Raw genomic sequence first — 14,877 nt, 5'->3', positions numbered from 1 at the left:
CACCTTCATAATGGATTGTGAAAACACTGTTTTTTTTATGAGGCACTTTGTTTAGTTTAGACCCTTTATAAATTTGTAATTTATAAATTAATATGATCAGATGAATAACAATGATATGTTTGCACTCGAATGATTGGAAATATGTACATCTTGAAATAAATATATTTGGTTTGATCAAATCTTGTGTTTCTTTATACCTCAAAGCAACAAACAAAAAAACGAACAAAAAACCCGAATAATTGGTAGAACATTTACAAGTGTATAGCTAAGGAGAAGGTCTGCACACCCTCCCAAAATAAATGTATTATATAAAATAAGTATGTATTAAAATAAATACATATTTACTGTCTCATGAAGACGGTTGTAGCGGACCCAGCTGGCCTTTTAAGGATGAAGTCTGAACTGATGATTTTGAAGTTGCTTTATTCATAGATCAACGTAGAACTGGGACAGAAACAAAATACAATGTATCAATGGTCATAAATGACTACAATATAATCCATAAACTGTTCAAATCTCAGGCACATACTTTTTCCATACATCACTAAAGTACATTACTACTAAATACTACTAAATACATCACTAAAGTACATTACTACTAAATTACACAATACATGAACAGCATTCTGCATATATTCAACAATAATACCAATAACAGTGCAAGCAAATCAATAAAATACCTTGTCCCCCTTTCCAGCTAGGTGCTATGTTGTGTGTGTGTGTGGTATCAATAGTTCCATGGTTAGTTGGCATTTGACCGTTCCTTTGGCCTTCCTTTCCTTAGCCATCCACATAACCAACCAACTTTAGCCACGCCATTTGTGTGCTGTCTGTTTCAAGTCTTCTCTGTACTGAGGCAGCATTTCCTTGTTTTTAACCCCAGTGTCACAGCTGAGCTGAGTCCCAATCATCTGATTCACATCAGCTGTGATCAGTTGTTGACACACTTCCTGTTCCAATGCCTCACAACACTGAATATATACTAAACAATAAAGGTATTACCTGTGGGTCCGTTACAACGGTGTACAGATCTTCTATACAGTTATTATGTTATTTTTTTTACACCAAATAAAATGAATAATCAAACACAAATCAAACATACGAATCAATGAAAACAAAAACAGAAGAAACAACAACAAAAAACCCCCAGAAAAACAGCTTAACATGACTACAATAGTACAGCATTTTTCAAGTTGAGTGTAAGGCTAGGCAGGAAAAATGACTCTCAATACACTTCAGATATATAAAAGCATTTCTTTTCAGACCCAACAACCACTACATGACACTTTTACAGACCCAACAACCTCTATACATACATTGAAACACCCAAATACAATATCACAGAAGTCCATCTAAGTATGAAACTTTCCATTTTTAATTGTAACCTTGCAGTCATTTCTTCCATTATATAAACTAGCTATTATATATGGGATTCTGTACAACAATAACCGTCGCAATAGCCTTATATGTGTGCAGCTTTTGGACTGCTTCTTAGAACATTCAAGGACGTGCAGACAGAGAGTGTTAGAGGGGCAGGGGCTGAAACCCCGTAAAGAGGGCACTTTTGGACAGAAATACTTTCGGGGCACAACCCAGGACTTTTTAGCTACTGGAGATGTAGTGCACTACATGGATTTGAACGCAAAATGTTGTGTTCAAGTTCAGGAGACTTCGGAAGGGGAAAAAAATGAATTCTCCTGAATGCTGCCTTCGGATTTAGCATGGAAAGGAGAGGAGGGGGGCATGTGCATTTGCTTCACCATACTAATTGCATGCATTCATGGTCTGGTTGAGGGCATGTTGTTCAGACAAGTAAAAGGGCAGGGGCTGAAGCGCCCTTAGATGTCTATGTGTGCACATCCCACTCCCTGAGAGCATTTACAAGCACTTCAACTACAACATTTTTCCTCGGTCAGAGTTTTCCAGAAAGCTACAGCGCAAAAGATATGATAGCATATCCTTCCCGGCAGTATACAGTGTCTCCTGGCCTTGAACTCGCAGCTGTTCCCGGCATGGCCTTGATTAGAGTCATTGACCTAGGGAGCAAAGCTATCAGAAATACACACTGAAAAGTGAAATTGGCGAAACACATCCAAGACAGATGTGTTCTGTGTAAACTCCGAACCATTCAGATTACCTATATCCGTTGAAGATACTGTAAATGTATTTCCATTGCAGATTATCAAAGACTATGTCTGTGGTAATTACTTTTGAATGCCACTGAGATAAGTTATAGGCAATAGAGAGCAAATAATAATATGAGATATAGTATGATAAGTCTACGGTAATCACCTGACCATATCTTAGTTTTTATCTGGAACAAGGTAAAGAAAATAACAAATGATTAGCATCGTTAAATAGAGCATCTATAGAGAAAACCAAAATCACTTCTATTATTTTCATTGAGGTGGATTGAATCACCCTTGATGTCCAGTCTACTGTATATACAGTGAAATCCTCATTGTTCATTTTACTCTGAAGGTGTACATTTTTACACACACATAGGATTTGTACTGTGTATGTTTATGCTCTAAGAAGCTATGGAGAAGAAAATAGTGTTTCTAAAGGGTAGCGAACAGTATTTATAATGTTTTTTTTAATGTTTTCATGTTGGCACCACACCTATTCTCAGTTAAAGTATGTATAAAGGTCACGTAGAAGTCTATAGTTTGTTTTTCCATTAATTAGTAGATGAATCTAAAGGTGTGACTGGCAAGTGACCCTAAATGATCGAATAAAAAGGTAACTAAGTCAAAGGGTAATTAATCGCTAACTGCAGGCACAAATGTTTACCATATTACCTCTTCTCTGAACGCCTGTAACTGTTCACTCATTTGTTTATGTCCGGTTGCTACCCCTCCATTCCTTTGTTTGGAGGATGACATCCTCCATAATTACACAACCATGTACTGATGGAAACGTTCTCAATCTTCTAGTCTGAAAGGCCTTGCGTGTCAGTGCCACCCAAAGTATACACGTATAAAGAAACATTTGTCATGGGCTCCTCCAAGTGCATGTACTCTATGGCAGCGTGCCCTCTGCTAAAGAGGGAGACGGCAGTCTCCTGGTTTTGAGAAGCTGCTATTCAAATAGCCTTCCTGGAAATGTGTATTGATTGAAGGAGTCGAGATCGAAAGAAAGAAAGAAAAGGTCACCAAACTTTAGAAATGAAAAGTGGAAAGTAAAGAATATATATGAATATCGTTTCTTGAATTGTGTTCCTCTTGCTAGGAATTCACTGTGTTTAGCAAACTGCTATACTTATCTGTCCTGCTGGTTATCTGAACACGGTGGCTCTTTCCCTTGAAATCTTGGTGAACTATAGAAATGAAAGCTTATTCTATGTTTTTGTCTCTTTCGTAATTTACCATGTATCTTTACCAAGCCAGGGCATATCAATATTATATCAGCAGGTGGTAAACAGTAAACTGTCTATATGGGGCATAGTGGGGGCAAACACTGAAAATAAAATCAACCATAATACAAAGATTTGTGTTGAGACTTGAGCAGAACTTTAAGCATAATTTCAATGAGCATAATTTCCTACATACATGTATGTATATACATAATAATACATTTTGATCAGTTTCAGTATAGGCTTGTTTGTGATTTATGACACCTGTGTACACACGACGGTCATCAGATTCTCTAGAATCTGGTAAAACACATAAACCACATGACTTTACAACTATACGTCATCATGCCGACATGACCTGCGGTGGTCGTGGTCAGAGCCAGTGTTCAAAATGCATTCCTGTGCTATTCCTGTACGAAAGCAGAAGCTTTAGTATGAACTCAGCAATTTGACTATGAACGATGAACAGGCATAAAAGACAGTTAACGGAGAAAGTTATCAAATTGCCGCCGTTGCTGCTGTTCAGCTGTGAATCGAAACTATATTTTTATGACACAATGAAATCTTTTGAAAACAAATCATTATTTATATTAACAATATTATATTACATTATTATAACAAATGTTGCTAATTATAATTAGCAGGGTGATCATTTAAACGCGGCGGATGTCAAAAATATAATAACAATGTTTTGGTTTTTTTCATTTCTCATCTATGAGATCTATTTGTATAGACTACGTTTACAGACAATTGTACGCTGTTTTCCGCTCATAACTCGTAAAAAGGTTGGAGTCTTCTCCCTCCAACCTTTCTTTGGTTTAAATAAAACGACTCCACAGTAGAGCACTGTATGCAGTAAGCAGTTGAAGGTATTGTCAGAGACTTCCCATTGTTGTTCTCCTGCTTTATACTGCATCTGGAACAATATAAATTGGGTCCTCTTCATCCTGGGCGACAGGCGGAAGCATGGAAAGCCTGCAGGCCAGGTCATTGCTGTATATTGCATCATCCGGTGAATCACACTGCAGGTACAAATCTTCCTCAGGGTCAATGTGTGACCTGTATATAGGTGAGAGACATGGGGGGTCAGGGTGGTTAAATATGCAGTTAGATATATACAGTAGGCTGCCATGCCAGAATGTGTTTCCCAGTAGGCCTACAGTCCTACACACACAGGATTAATACAAATCAAATCAAGATATGGGTCAAATTTGGAAATACTGCGGTGTTGTGCAAAATGGGGAAACACAATATTTCCTCATCTACATCCACTGTGTCCTTTTTCTTACCAAATTACTTTGACAAGAAGACAATACTTTGAGCAGGAAGTTTTCCATGAATGTAATACTTTTAAGTTTTTTGGTCTTTGATTGGACTACGGTAAAAAAAAGAAAATCTCAAGGTTATATAATAACTCACATGTTCATGTGTATTGCTGTCCTTCCTTGGCCAGACGTTTGAACCTTAAAGTTTTCATAGATAGGAGTCTGTCCACCGGACGACTGTTCTCTGGTCATGGTGTAGCGTTGTTGGGAATGATGATCGTCGTTATCCTCTTCTTTCTTGAGGCCTCTGCTCCCGTGAGACTCCAGCATGACGTTGCCACATCTGGCGCGCTGTGTGTACACGACGTACACGGCCAGGGCAGCCACGATCAGCAGCAACAGAACGAAGAGGCTCAGGCCCACGGCCAGACCCGCTACAAAAGAAGTGACGACGACGGGGTCGGCTGAGCACACGGCTGTACCGTTGACCATGGAACAAGTTGTCGAGTTGAGGCTCATGATGCGTTAACTTATCAGTCACTGTCAAAATAACAACAGAAGACATTTTTATTTCAATTGCAGTGATTTAGTTGAAACTGTGGTGGTTAAATATCGTTCATAACCAGCAGAACACGTCCCAACAGCAAATTTACCGTTGTTATAGAAAGCACAAAGATGAACCAATTTTACCCCTGCATGCGCATCCGGAAATTGGTAGTTCAAGGAGAGCACGGTTCAATTAATTCAAGATCTGCTAAGAGGATTGAGACCCAGAAAAGCACAAAAAGACGTACAATACAGTGCGTATACTCTGCAACGAACACAACTGTTTTGAACATATGACATGACAAAAGTATAGGGATTCAGAGGTGAATAACAATTCAACCAAGAAGAATGGGTACATTCTAATCATGAAGACTTACCAAACCAAGCGCTTAATTGTGATCTGGGTGAAGCTGTGAGTCTTGAGCTGTGAGTCGTCTTTAATAAATCTTTGAAGTTCCCCTTTTTCCTGAAATAGAGGAACTTAGATAAAAAGAAAGTCGAACCTAAGATTTCCTGTAAAAGCCTCATTGGTATTTGCCACCATGGGCTGCAATGGGCTATCTTGTGCTGTGAAATCTGTGTCATACAATCAAAATTATTCATTTATTATTCTTTTTGTTTTCTGGTTTCTGCTATTTCTATTACATTGTTGTACTGCCAGTGTGTGTGCGTGTGTGTGTGTGTGTGTGTGTGTGTGTGTGTGTGTGTGACGTGTGTGTGTAAAGTTGAAACCATGTCACACATTCTGAATTGCTGCTATTCCTATAAAGGGCTTTAACATAGCACGCCATGACACAATAGTTGACCTCATAACAAAGGGCATATTTAAACATTTTACACTGTCTGTGAGAATGCACAAACATTCCTGTGTCAAGCCTAGCCTTCCATGTTTCAAGATCTGTACTGAAAATCCTGAAATCGTTGCACATCTCTCTGCTAATTACACCAGATGTTGTTGGTGCACGCACGCACGCGCACACACAAGCAACGCAAGACGTAAACTGCTTCTTTGTCACGTCACGGTTTCATGTTAAGATCTACAAGCTAACAACTCGTCGCGTTGCAACGCTGAATGAGCTTGTAGATCTGTTGGTTTTCGACAAGCGTACACTGACTGTCCTTTAGCGCGAGCTTTGAAATTTCCACTTTTCTAGAAGAGGAAATAAAAACTGCGTCACGTCTCGGACCGACGGACCCCCACTTTCAGCAGTTTATTCTTCAAGGAAGTAGAAGTATACCTCAGTTTTGTTATGTCACAGGGGAAACTTTATTTAGGTAATTTGCTATTTGTTTGCATTTCTACTTGTCCCTATAGCACATGGAACCGCGGCGGAGGGTCTATTTTGTACCGTGTTTTGGTGTGGTTGCTTTGAAGACGGTGGAAATGGCTGTTTGTGTTTATGGATATTGAGTATTTTTAATATAAGCCTTAAACGATATCAGGCCCATTATTAATTTACAACTGTCATGTCAACCCTGGCGTCACGACACGTGTGAGCTTGTAGGTCGGCTATTTTCAATATAGGGCATAATTATAAGAAAATACCCTATTGACAAGCTCACAACGGTCGCATAGTGACTTGTTTAGGGCGGCTGGTGTAGATAATCTATTTTTATATATTAGTCCACTTGCCAGAATGTGAACCCAGGCATATTGAGTACACCAAAGTTGTATGTTAGAAATGTTGAGTGCATTGCAGCTGTGCGTTTGTAGATTGGCTATAGCTATTTTCCTTGAAACTTTGTCAAATGTCCTGATTAATTTTGAATGAATAGCCTACCACAAATCTCCTATGGGAATCACTGGTGCAAAATTGGGCTTGCGACCAGATATTATGTTGAATAGCCAACATGAGTAATATAATGTTAAGTTAGTTGCTCTACTTATCTACCAGTATTTATTATTTTATGTTATGTACATACATACAATAAGAACATCATGCGATCACGCCAGCCAACCAAGTTCTCATCCAGATACCTCTTTGGTGATGATTCCACCAGTGCTGAGGATGGCTATAGACAGAGTGCAAGTAAAACAAAACTACGAAGTCTTTTGATCCAGACTCTTTTTAACCACCTCAGTAAGACAACAATGTATACGTTTCTACTACGTATGCCATTCTAACTTGATTAATTGTCATGGCACTGCACTGTATCAGTATGTAAAGATTCATCATAGAAGTATCCATGTCAGATGGACCATTCCACCTCACACGGGATGTTGCAAATAGTGAGGAGAGTTTATTTTCATTTGAGAGAGAAAAGGTCATCATAACTGACCAGTCATTGTAGGGGTCCATTCATGTACTCTACTGTATACTTAACAACATAAAACAAGGTATATTTCAAGAGCAAGGGATCGCAGTAAACATCCACCCTAAATCCTCTTCTTCCACACTGGGAGAAAAACAGCATCTGAAAGTTTGATGGGATGCATTTTTACACGTCAGTGCTGTGACCACTTTTACATTGCATATAATGAGCGATGGGTTTCTTTTGACCCCGACCTGCACGCACATACAGGTTCTTAACTTGTACTGTATGTGACGTTGTCTGGAAATGTGTCAATTGTCAGTGTCTAATTATTATGGCTAATATCAACACTACTACTGTTTGATTTTCCTTTTTAGGTTCCCAACTCGTTTTCAGTATGTGGAACTTCAGTCAACCCTAAACCTGGACTACCCATTCCTCAGGGAAAGCATTGGATCTGGCTATGTAAGATTTTATTTGTTCATGTTGTTACCTGCATCGGTACAATTCTATTATGTGTCACTGTTAACCACTGAAACTGAGCGCTATACTTGGTAAACTAATACTTGGTAGACTGGGGTCAGCTCTATACCTGGTTTGCTCTTTTTCCACATTCTACACCAATTCTCTCGACCAACAATAATCAATCAAAATGATAAGCTCACAATGTGTTGCAGTGTGACACGTTGTGAGCTTGTAGATCTGCTATTTTCAGAATAGGGGCACTTTTCCCCCCCTACTTTCTAGTAATGGTTTTCTAGTAAGAGATGCAATTCTAGTGTTTCTATTCATCTTTAACAACTTGAAAAACTTTGTTTCACAGGATGCCATGCTTGATTCACTGCATAATAAATTAAAAAAAAGAAAGGAAGCTACTTGTGTCTAACAATGAAATGGCACGAATAACAGAAAAATGGACTGGAAGGAAGCGACCTCGTCAGACAGAGACAGCTGAGGTTAATCTAAGCACCATGGTAAAAACTGTCAATCTGTTTTAGCTGAAAACTAGTCTGTGCAGAATGAACGTTGGGACCTTTATGCTGATACATTTAAAGGTCCAATGTGTTGTATTTTTCAACAATTTTATGCAATTTACTTTAATCTGTAGAACTTGTTTGATTTATAGATTACAAAAGTGAATCACTCACTCACTACTTGACTGACATTTGTTCTCGTGATTTTAAAGGATTATGAAAATAACATTATTATAATAAATTATTGTATTTATTTTATTAAGGCCTCCAATCGGAAGCAGCAATTCTGCTCTTGCCTGCACTATTCAAGGAGAAACCAGATTTGCTGTTTGAAGTTGAGGTGAGCCATGAACCGTTCACTAGTGTGAGAAGCACTATGTAATTGAAGCACATTGTATTATTGCATTAGTTTTTATATTATCATATGGTTGTTTCTGTTTTTGACACAGTGGCTCTGCAGGAGAATAGCCAGAGGGTGTGCGTTTCTCTGATGGTTAATGGTATTCCCTCTCCCCAGGGCCGAAAGTCCCATAGCCTTACTGAAGCAGTAGAAGGCTATGGACCAGAGCTAGGCTATAGGTGCAATCTAATTGTGTTTATCTTTGGAAGCCGGCCCTAGGACATGTACATAGGTTGGTTGTAAGAGGCATCCAACAACTTGGAAGAGTACAGTACGAGTACAGTGCAGCACCACTCAGTTCAGATGGATCTGATTTTTATTGTCCAGTGATATCTATGCCTATACATTGTCTGTAGGAGGGTATTAGGACCAACTGGATAAAGTGCCCCTCGGGGCACAGGTCAGGTCAGGTTGTGGCCTCCTGACCTGGTGGCGCTATAATAGGCAATTGTGAAAAGGGTGCCATTTCTTCTCACGCCTTGGATGGCAATTGGATGATTTGAGGCATTTTGTTCCAAAAATGTGTTTCAATTGTGTTACAATTGACTGCCGAAGCAGACAACAATCCAACCAAGAACTCATGCAGATAATATGACGTACATTTTCCCTTCATTGTCAATGGCATTTAATGTCTGTGTTGCCACAAATTTACGTCATATTTGACGGACAAAAGCTTTATATAGGGGCCTTGATAAGAAAAGGGTTGAAAACCACTGGTTTAGGGCGGTTTAAAGTTAAGGTTAAGGCAATACACATGGCCAGTTTGCCATAGTGAGGGTTATATTTAAGGGTTAGCAGGAGTTTGAGTTTGGGGAATTCATGAAAAGTCACAAGTTATATATTACAAATGTATGCATGTGCATACATTTGTATGTGTGGAATCACATCGGCGATATCTTGAACATGTATGTAGGTTATGTAGGCCTATGTACTACGTATGTTTCTGTTTCCTTGCACAAATACATTCAGGTATGTACAATCCTTTTTGCTGTCCCATCATTGGGTACTGTACTGTACGTTCGCCAGCCCAGACGTTCCCAAAAGGTTTAGCTGATCCAAAAGAGAAATTTCAAAATTATATATAGGCCTACTTCCTTGAGAGTCCTTGGGGTATTAATGGGGTCACCAGTCCCCGGTGCAATGACTGATCGTCACCAAAATGGAGCCTTTAATAGGCCTACGTGTCTGCAACTCTGTAGGCCTAGGTGAGGAAAAGTATCAAACTTGGATTTGGAATGAAAAAGGTTGAGGCAAGTGCTGTAGGAATGATGCTCTGCACTCAGTCACACCAGTAACTGTGAGTGAGTTATTACCAATTACCAGACCAGTGCTTCTCAACCAGATCGGAAGTTCGGAACTGGCACCCCATTTGTGTGCTTCTCATTTGTTTACCCACCTTCAAACATGGGCCAAGACTTCGACAAGACAAATATTGAAATATAGGCCTAGTCAACACAGCTCCAGGAGGCCCTCTAGTGATAATGAAGATGTCACGCACCCTGTGGTATTGGCTTGACACTAAACATGGGTGATTTTCATCCAGACGATTATATTTTTGCAATTTTCATAGTGTGATGAATGTCTGAGGTGGGTGGGTCTTTCAGTACCTTCATGATGCTCAGTGACATCTCTCTCTCTCCCTCTCTCTCTTTTTTTATAGCAATATTTAAACATAATATGCAAGTTTTTCACCGATTTTGACCCCCCATGAAATCAATTTTATTTGTTTTTTTGTGAAAAGTCACGATGGAATATTAAATAAGAGTAGGTCAAGTTGCCATGTATTGCTGTAGGCCTACTTTAAAAAAAAATGTTTTTATGGAATATTTTATATTGGGTAAAATATACCTGTGTTTAGTGATGGTGTAACAAAAACATATGTTTAGTGTTAACCTATTTTGGGCACAGACATACATTAAAAAATAAAAATAAAGAAAAAATAGCAGATCAAGATCTATAGAGTATAGTTTGTACAGTAACAGTGGTCTCTCCAGCTCTGCTCTTTAGTAAACAGAAAATACATTTTCAGGGTGGAAACCAACCAGGAGAACTCAACCGAATACAGGATTACAGTAACAAGTGATTTTGGAACTGATTACAAACCAAAAGAAATGCAGACGAAATATGGAACACTAAAGACATGTAAGTTCATAGTTCATACTGATCTTTGTTGAGTTCTCACTCCTGATTGGACGAAATTGGTATCCTGAACTGATTTTCTGTTTACTAGAAAGCTGGAGAGTCAGGGAATAAACACTATAGGCTATAGCAAAGACCAACGATTAGTATAATTATAGGAAGCTTTTAACAAATAATATCACTTACACCCCCTTTTATCTGAGCCAGGGGTCAAAGTGTGGTGAATTTATCCTAGATATAGTTTGTATTGTGTTGCCTATCATTTATACACAGAATATGACATTGAATCCTGATGCAGGACATAAAAAGCTCACATAGGCCTACTTCCATGACCAAGCATTGCAGATGAATAAAATGGAGGGAGACACTGAATGAAAAAGAAAAAAAAAACATAAGTACATTAATAAATAGACCAGTCATTCCCCCAATACAGTGCGGGGACATTCAGACCCAAATTACTAGCTCCGGCGCCTATGAAATGTAGTCCACGTGTTTTTCAAGCACCTGGAAAATACATGTGAAGTTTCGTGAACACATACATTACCTAAACATTTTTAACTTTGTCACCTTGGGTTGATGTTTCCTTGCTGGGAACCCCACAAGGAAGCTGCTTAATTCTGGCTTTCGGTCATTGATCTAATCTTGTTTGGTGAAGATGCCTGGAAATGACATTGAAGGAAGTTTCATGGCGAAGATATAGAAAGGCCTTTATTTATCTGTCATGTCAAAATTAGGGACGACACGCATGCCTAACAAGACTGACAGCATACCTTCAATCCACTTTGTCACACTGTTGTCTTCTTCTACACAGCATATAGAATGCTCAATTTCAATGATTCTTAAGTGTGGCAGCCTTTTATGTTGGCCGCCTTAGTACACTTAGTACACACTTAGTACACGCCTTAGTACACTTAGTACCCCCTGTTGAGCGACTATGAGAGATATAGATGTATAAATAAGTCGCTGAGAGGCGATGGGATGGGCCGGGTTGTCAGACGCGCTCCAAACAAAGGGATCTCGCTGGGTCCAAAATAATGCGTTAAATGTGTTTTATTGAAAGTAGGTACATAACTGAAACGGTGCTTAAACATAAAGAAAAGAAGTCACAGCGATCCAACTTAGATAAAGTAAATAAATAAAGTAAATAAAGCGGTCAACAAAAGTGCGGCTTCCCACGCACCCCCTCTCTCTCACTGTGTGAAACAGGTGAACTATGGGTGAAGTATTCAACGAAACAGGTCCGCCCCTCTGCCTGTCAATCAACCACATTAATCACCCGTGACAGCCCACTCATTGAACTCATCGCACATCATTTCCAATTCATGGCTCTTACACGCCAGCCCCCAATTATTAGGTTATCACATAATAATTAAATCAACGTAATAGGAGGCATGAAATAACAGTACTCAAATTCCCAAACTTTTCTTCATGCATTGTATGAAAGTCTTTCTTCAACCGAACGCAAAGCACGAGTAATTGTTTCTGCGCAAAGTCATTTTCCGGGTAACACGCTCGTTAAGTCAATATCCAAAGCCAAAAAACAGTAGAGATGAAAAAAAACACTCAAGTGACTGTATTTGTAATCCAAGGAAAAGTCATTGTAATCCAAGGAAAAGTCATTGTAATCCTGTTTCCAGCGGGAACAGCTGCTGCCGTCGTCCCGACACCTGCTGGGCCATTCTCCGCCGCTGTGCATTGAACTTCAGTGCCTTCTCCTTTTTTTCCTGTTTCTCAGTCCTTTTCTCTGCCTAGAAGACGACTCTTCATCCTTTGCCTCCTCTTCCTCGTCCTCTACCCGTCCTTCCACCTGCTCCTGAAGCCTGGACTCCTCTGTGGCTTTGCTGTCCCTGTCCACAGCCAACTGTTTTAGTCTTGTCGCCACCTTTTCCCTTTTCACCTCGACTTCATGAGCCTCCTTTAGCAGGGCCTGATTGTCGAAGAAGTCTGGGTTGTAAGAACCTTCAGGAGTGATCACTTCTACTGCGGGGAGACCAGAGGGCTCCGCATTCATCTTCTCTGGACGCTTGACACGTTTCTTGCCAGTTCGCTGAAGGTACCATTGGTCCCCTTTGTCCTCCGTCTCTTTAAACTCTCCGCCCCAAATGTCAAAGAAGTCTCTTTCTGGGTCTTTGCTAGAGTCTGTCACTGCTTCCTTGGTCGTCCGAACGACCGGTCTTCTGTTCAACGGCTGTTTCTGCCTCTGTTCATCTAAGTTCACGACAGACACCCTGTTCACCAACAACTTTGGCTGCCGACAATCCATTGCATCGTTGCTCTCCCCTTTAAGCGGTCCGTTCACAGTCCAGCCAAGCATCGTCCTGATGGCATAGGGACCATTATTTACACTGCGAATGACCTGCAATGGTTCTAATGCCTCAGGAACATTAGTCCCTATCAATAGCTCAATGTCACCATCGATCTCAGGCAGTTGAACATGTCTTAAATGAGGCCATCTCAAGAGATCCTTTTGTTTTGGAATATTCTGCTTGCGGACAGGCATGCACTTCTGTGTGTACGCATTGGGAAGGTTACAGAAGTACTCCTCATTCAAACCAGCCACTTCCAGTCCGGACACACTGTAGCCAGAAACAGCTTTCTCTTGGCCCATCGTCCTTAACATAATGTTTGTCTTCCTCCCTGTGAGGTCCAGTTTGTGCATCAGGGCTTCCGTGCAGAACACGGCAAAGCTTCCCGGGTCCAAGAAAGCGTAGGTGGTAATAATCTTGCTCCCCTTCTTGGACTTAACCTGTACTGGGACGATAGGGAGTTTACATTCGTCACCAGCCCCAGTAAGGCCACTCGATACCACTGTGCCCTCCACAGATATCCTTGACTTCCGATCCGATAGGTCAGACCCGTTGTTCCATTCTCTCTGAGTGTTATGGAGTACGGTTGGATGTTTCCGACCACAAATTTGACAGGTAATCTTTTTCCCACAGAATTTGTTGATATGTCCAACACTCAGGCATCCGAAACAGACTCCATTCTCTCTCAAGAAGCATATCTTCTCTTCATGGGGTCTTTTCTCCAACTGGGGACACATATCCAATGGGTGTTCTTCTCCACAGCACAGACATGTTTTAATTGCTTCTTGAACATGTTCCTCTTCAAGTCCAACCTGGGTCATGGTTTCCACGGGGGTCACAGTGGTGGCATAGCTAGTTCCTCTCTGTCCAGATGGGTATGGGTATTTGCTCACGCCTTTAGGTGTAGTTGGTGGCGGGGCATCCTGTATGTTTCCAAATATTGGGTCAGTTAAAATTCGCACCTGTTTCCCAATAAAAGCGGTAATGTCTGTAAATGTAGCTCTACGTTTGAACTTTTCCTGTAGTTCACAGGCTACATTTCTCCACGTGTCTCTGAACTTGTATGGCAACTTTCGTATGATGATCATCATATTTGTGGGCATGTCTAGCTCATGTAAATATTGGACTTCCTCCATGGCGTTACAGCAGCCTTTGAGGAAAAGACTGTACTCTTGAAGCGATTTGACATCTTCGATTTTAATGAGCGGCCATGAAAGAGCCTTGTCCATGTAGGCGGATGCTATTTTCTGCTCGTTTCCAAACTCCTCTTTTAATAGAGCCTTGGCTTTAGCATACCCCCTCACTGGGTCTAAGTGCTGGCAGCTCCTGACCAGTTCCCTGGGAAGACCCGTTGTATGCTGCTCCAGGTAATACAGACGATCACTGTCCTTTTGAGTATTACTTTCTACTCCATTTTCAAAAGCCTTCACGAAAGAATGGTATTTGAGTGGATCTCCATTAAAGATTGGCACCTCTCTTTTTGGCAGAGAGGAGAGGCAATGTTGCTGGATCAACAGTGTGGTAATTTCATTTTGCTTTCTCATGATGCCAAGCATCTCCCTTTGACAGTCATTTGCGTTTGTATTTCCACAGTTAACATTTTCAAAATGAGCATTTGCATTTTGAGAATGAGCAGTTG

At 40.3% G+C, this 14,877-nt stretch overlaps 1 protein-coding gene across 1 annotated transcript; it reads right to left on the bottom strand.

Annotated features, from left to right (window-relative positions):
* Positions 1-3,632: 3,632 nt before the first annotated feature.
* LOC308325659 (uncharacterized protein) lies at positions 3,633-5,593 on the bottom strand. The gene is made up of 3 exons (XM_080778226.1): positions 5,544-5,593; positions 4,775-5,160; positions 3,633-4,414 (listed from the first exon to the last, which is right to left on the bottom strand). Exons 2-3 carry the CDS (start codon positions 5,137-5,139, stop codon positions 4,261-4,263), a joined length of 519 nt encoding a protein of 172 aa, XP_080634352.1. The 5' UTR covers positions 5,140-5,160; positions 5,544-5,593; the 3' UTR covers positions 3,633-4,260.
* Positions 5,594-14,877: the final 9,284 nt, after the last annotated feature.

The sequence above is a fragment of the Protomyctophum bolini genome (assembly GCF_963924005.1).
Source record: "Protomyctophum bolini genome assembly, chromosome: 12".
NCBI lineage: Eukaryota > Metazoa > Chordata > Actinopteri > Myctophiformes > Myctophidae > Protomyctophum > Protomyctophum bolini.
The sequence above is the reverse complement of the archived record's forward strand: the minus strand, read 5'-3'. Positions and strand labels throughout refer to the sequence as shown.

Bases quoted from the DNA above. Each gene is read 5' to 3' on its own strand.
- LOC308325659 (XM_080778226.1), bottom strand. From the start codon at position 5,139: ATGAGCCTCAACTCGACAACTTGTTCCATGGTCAACGGTACAGCCGTG. The intron at 4,415-4,774 runs GTGAGTTATTAT...ACCTATATACAG, and splicing joins ACAGCAATACACATGAACAT to GTCACACATTGACCCTGAGG.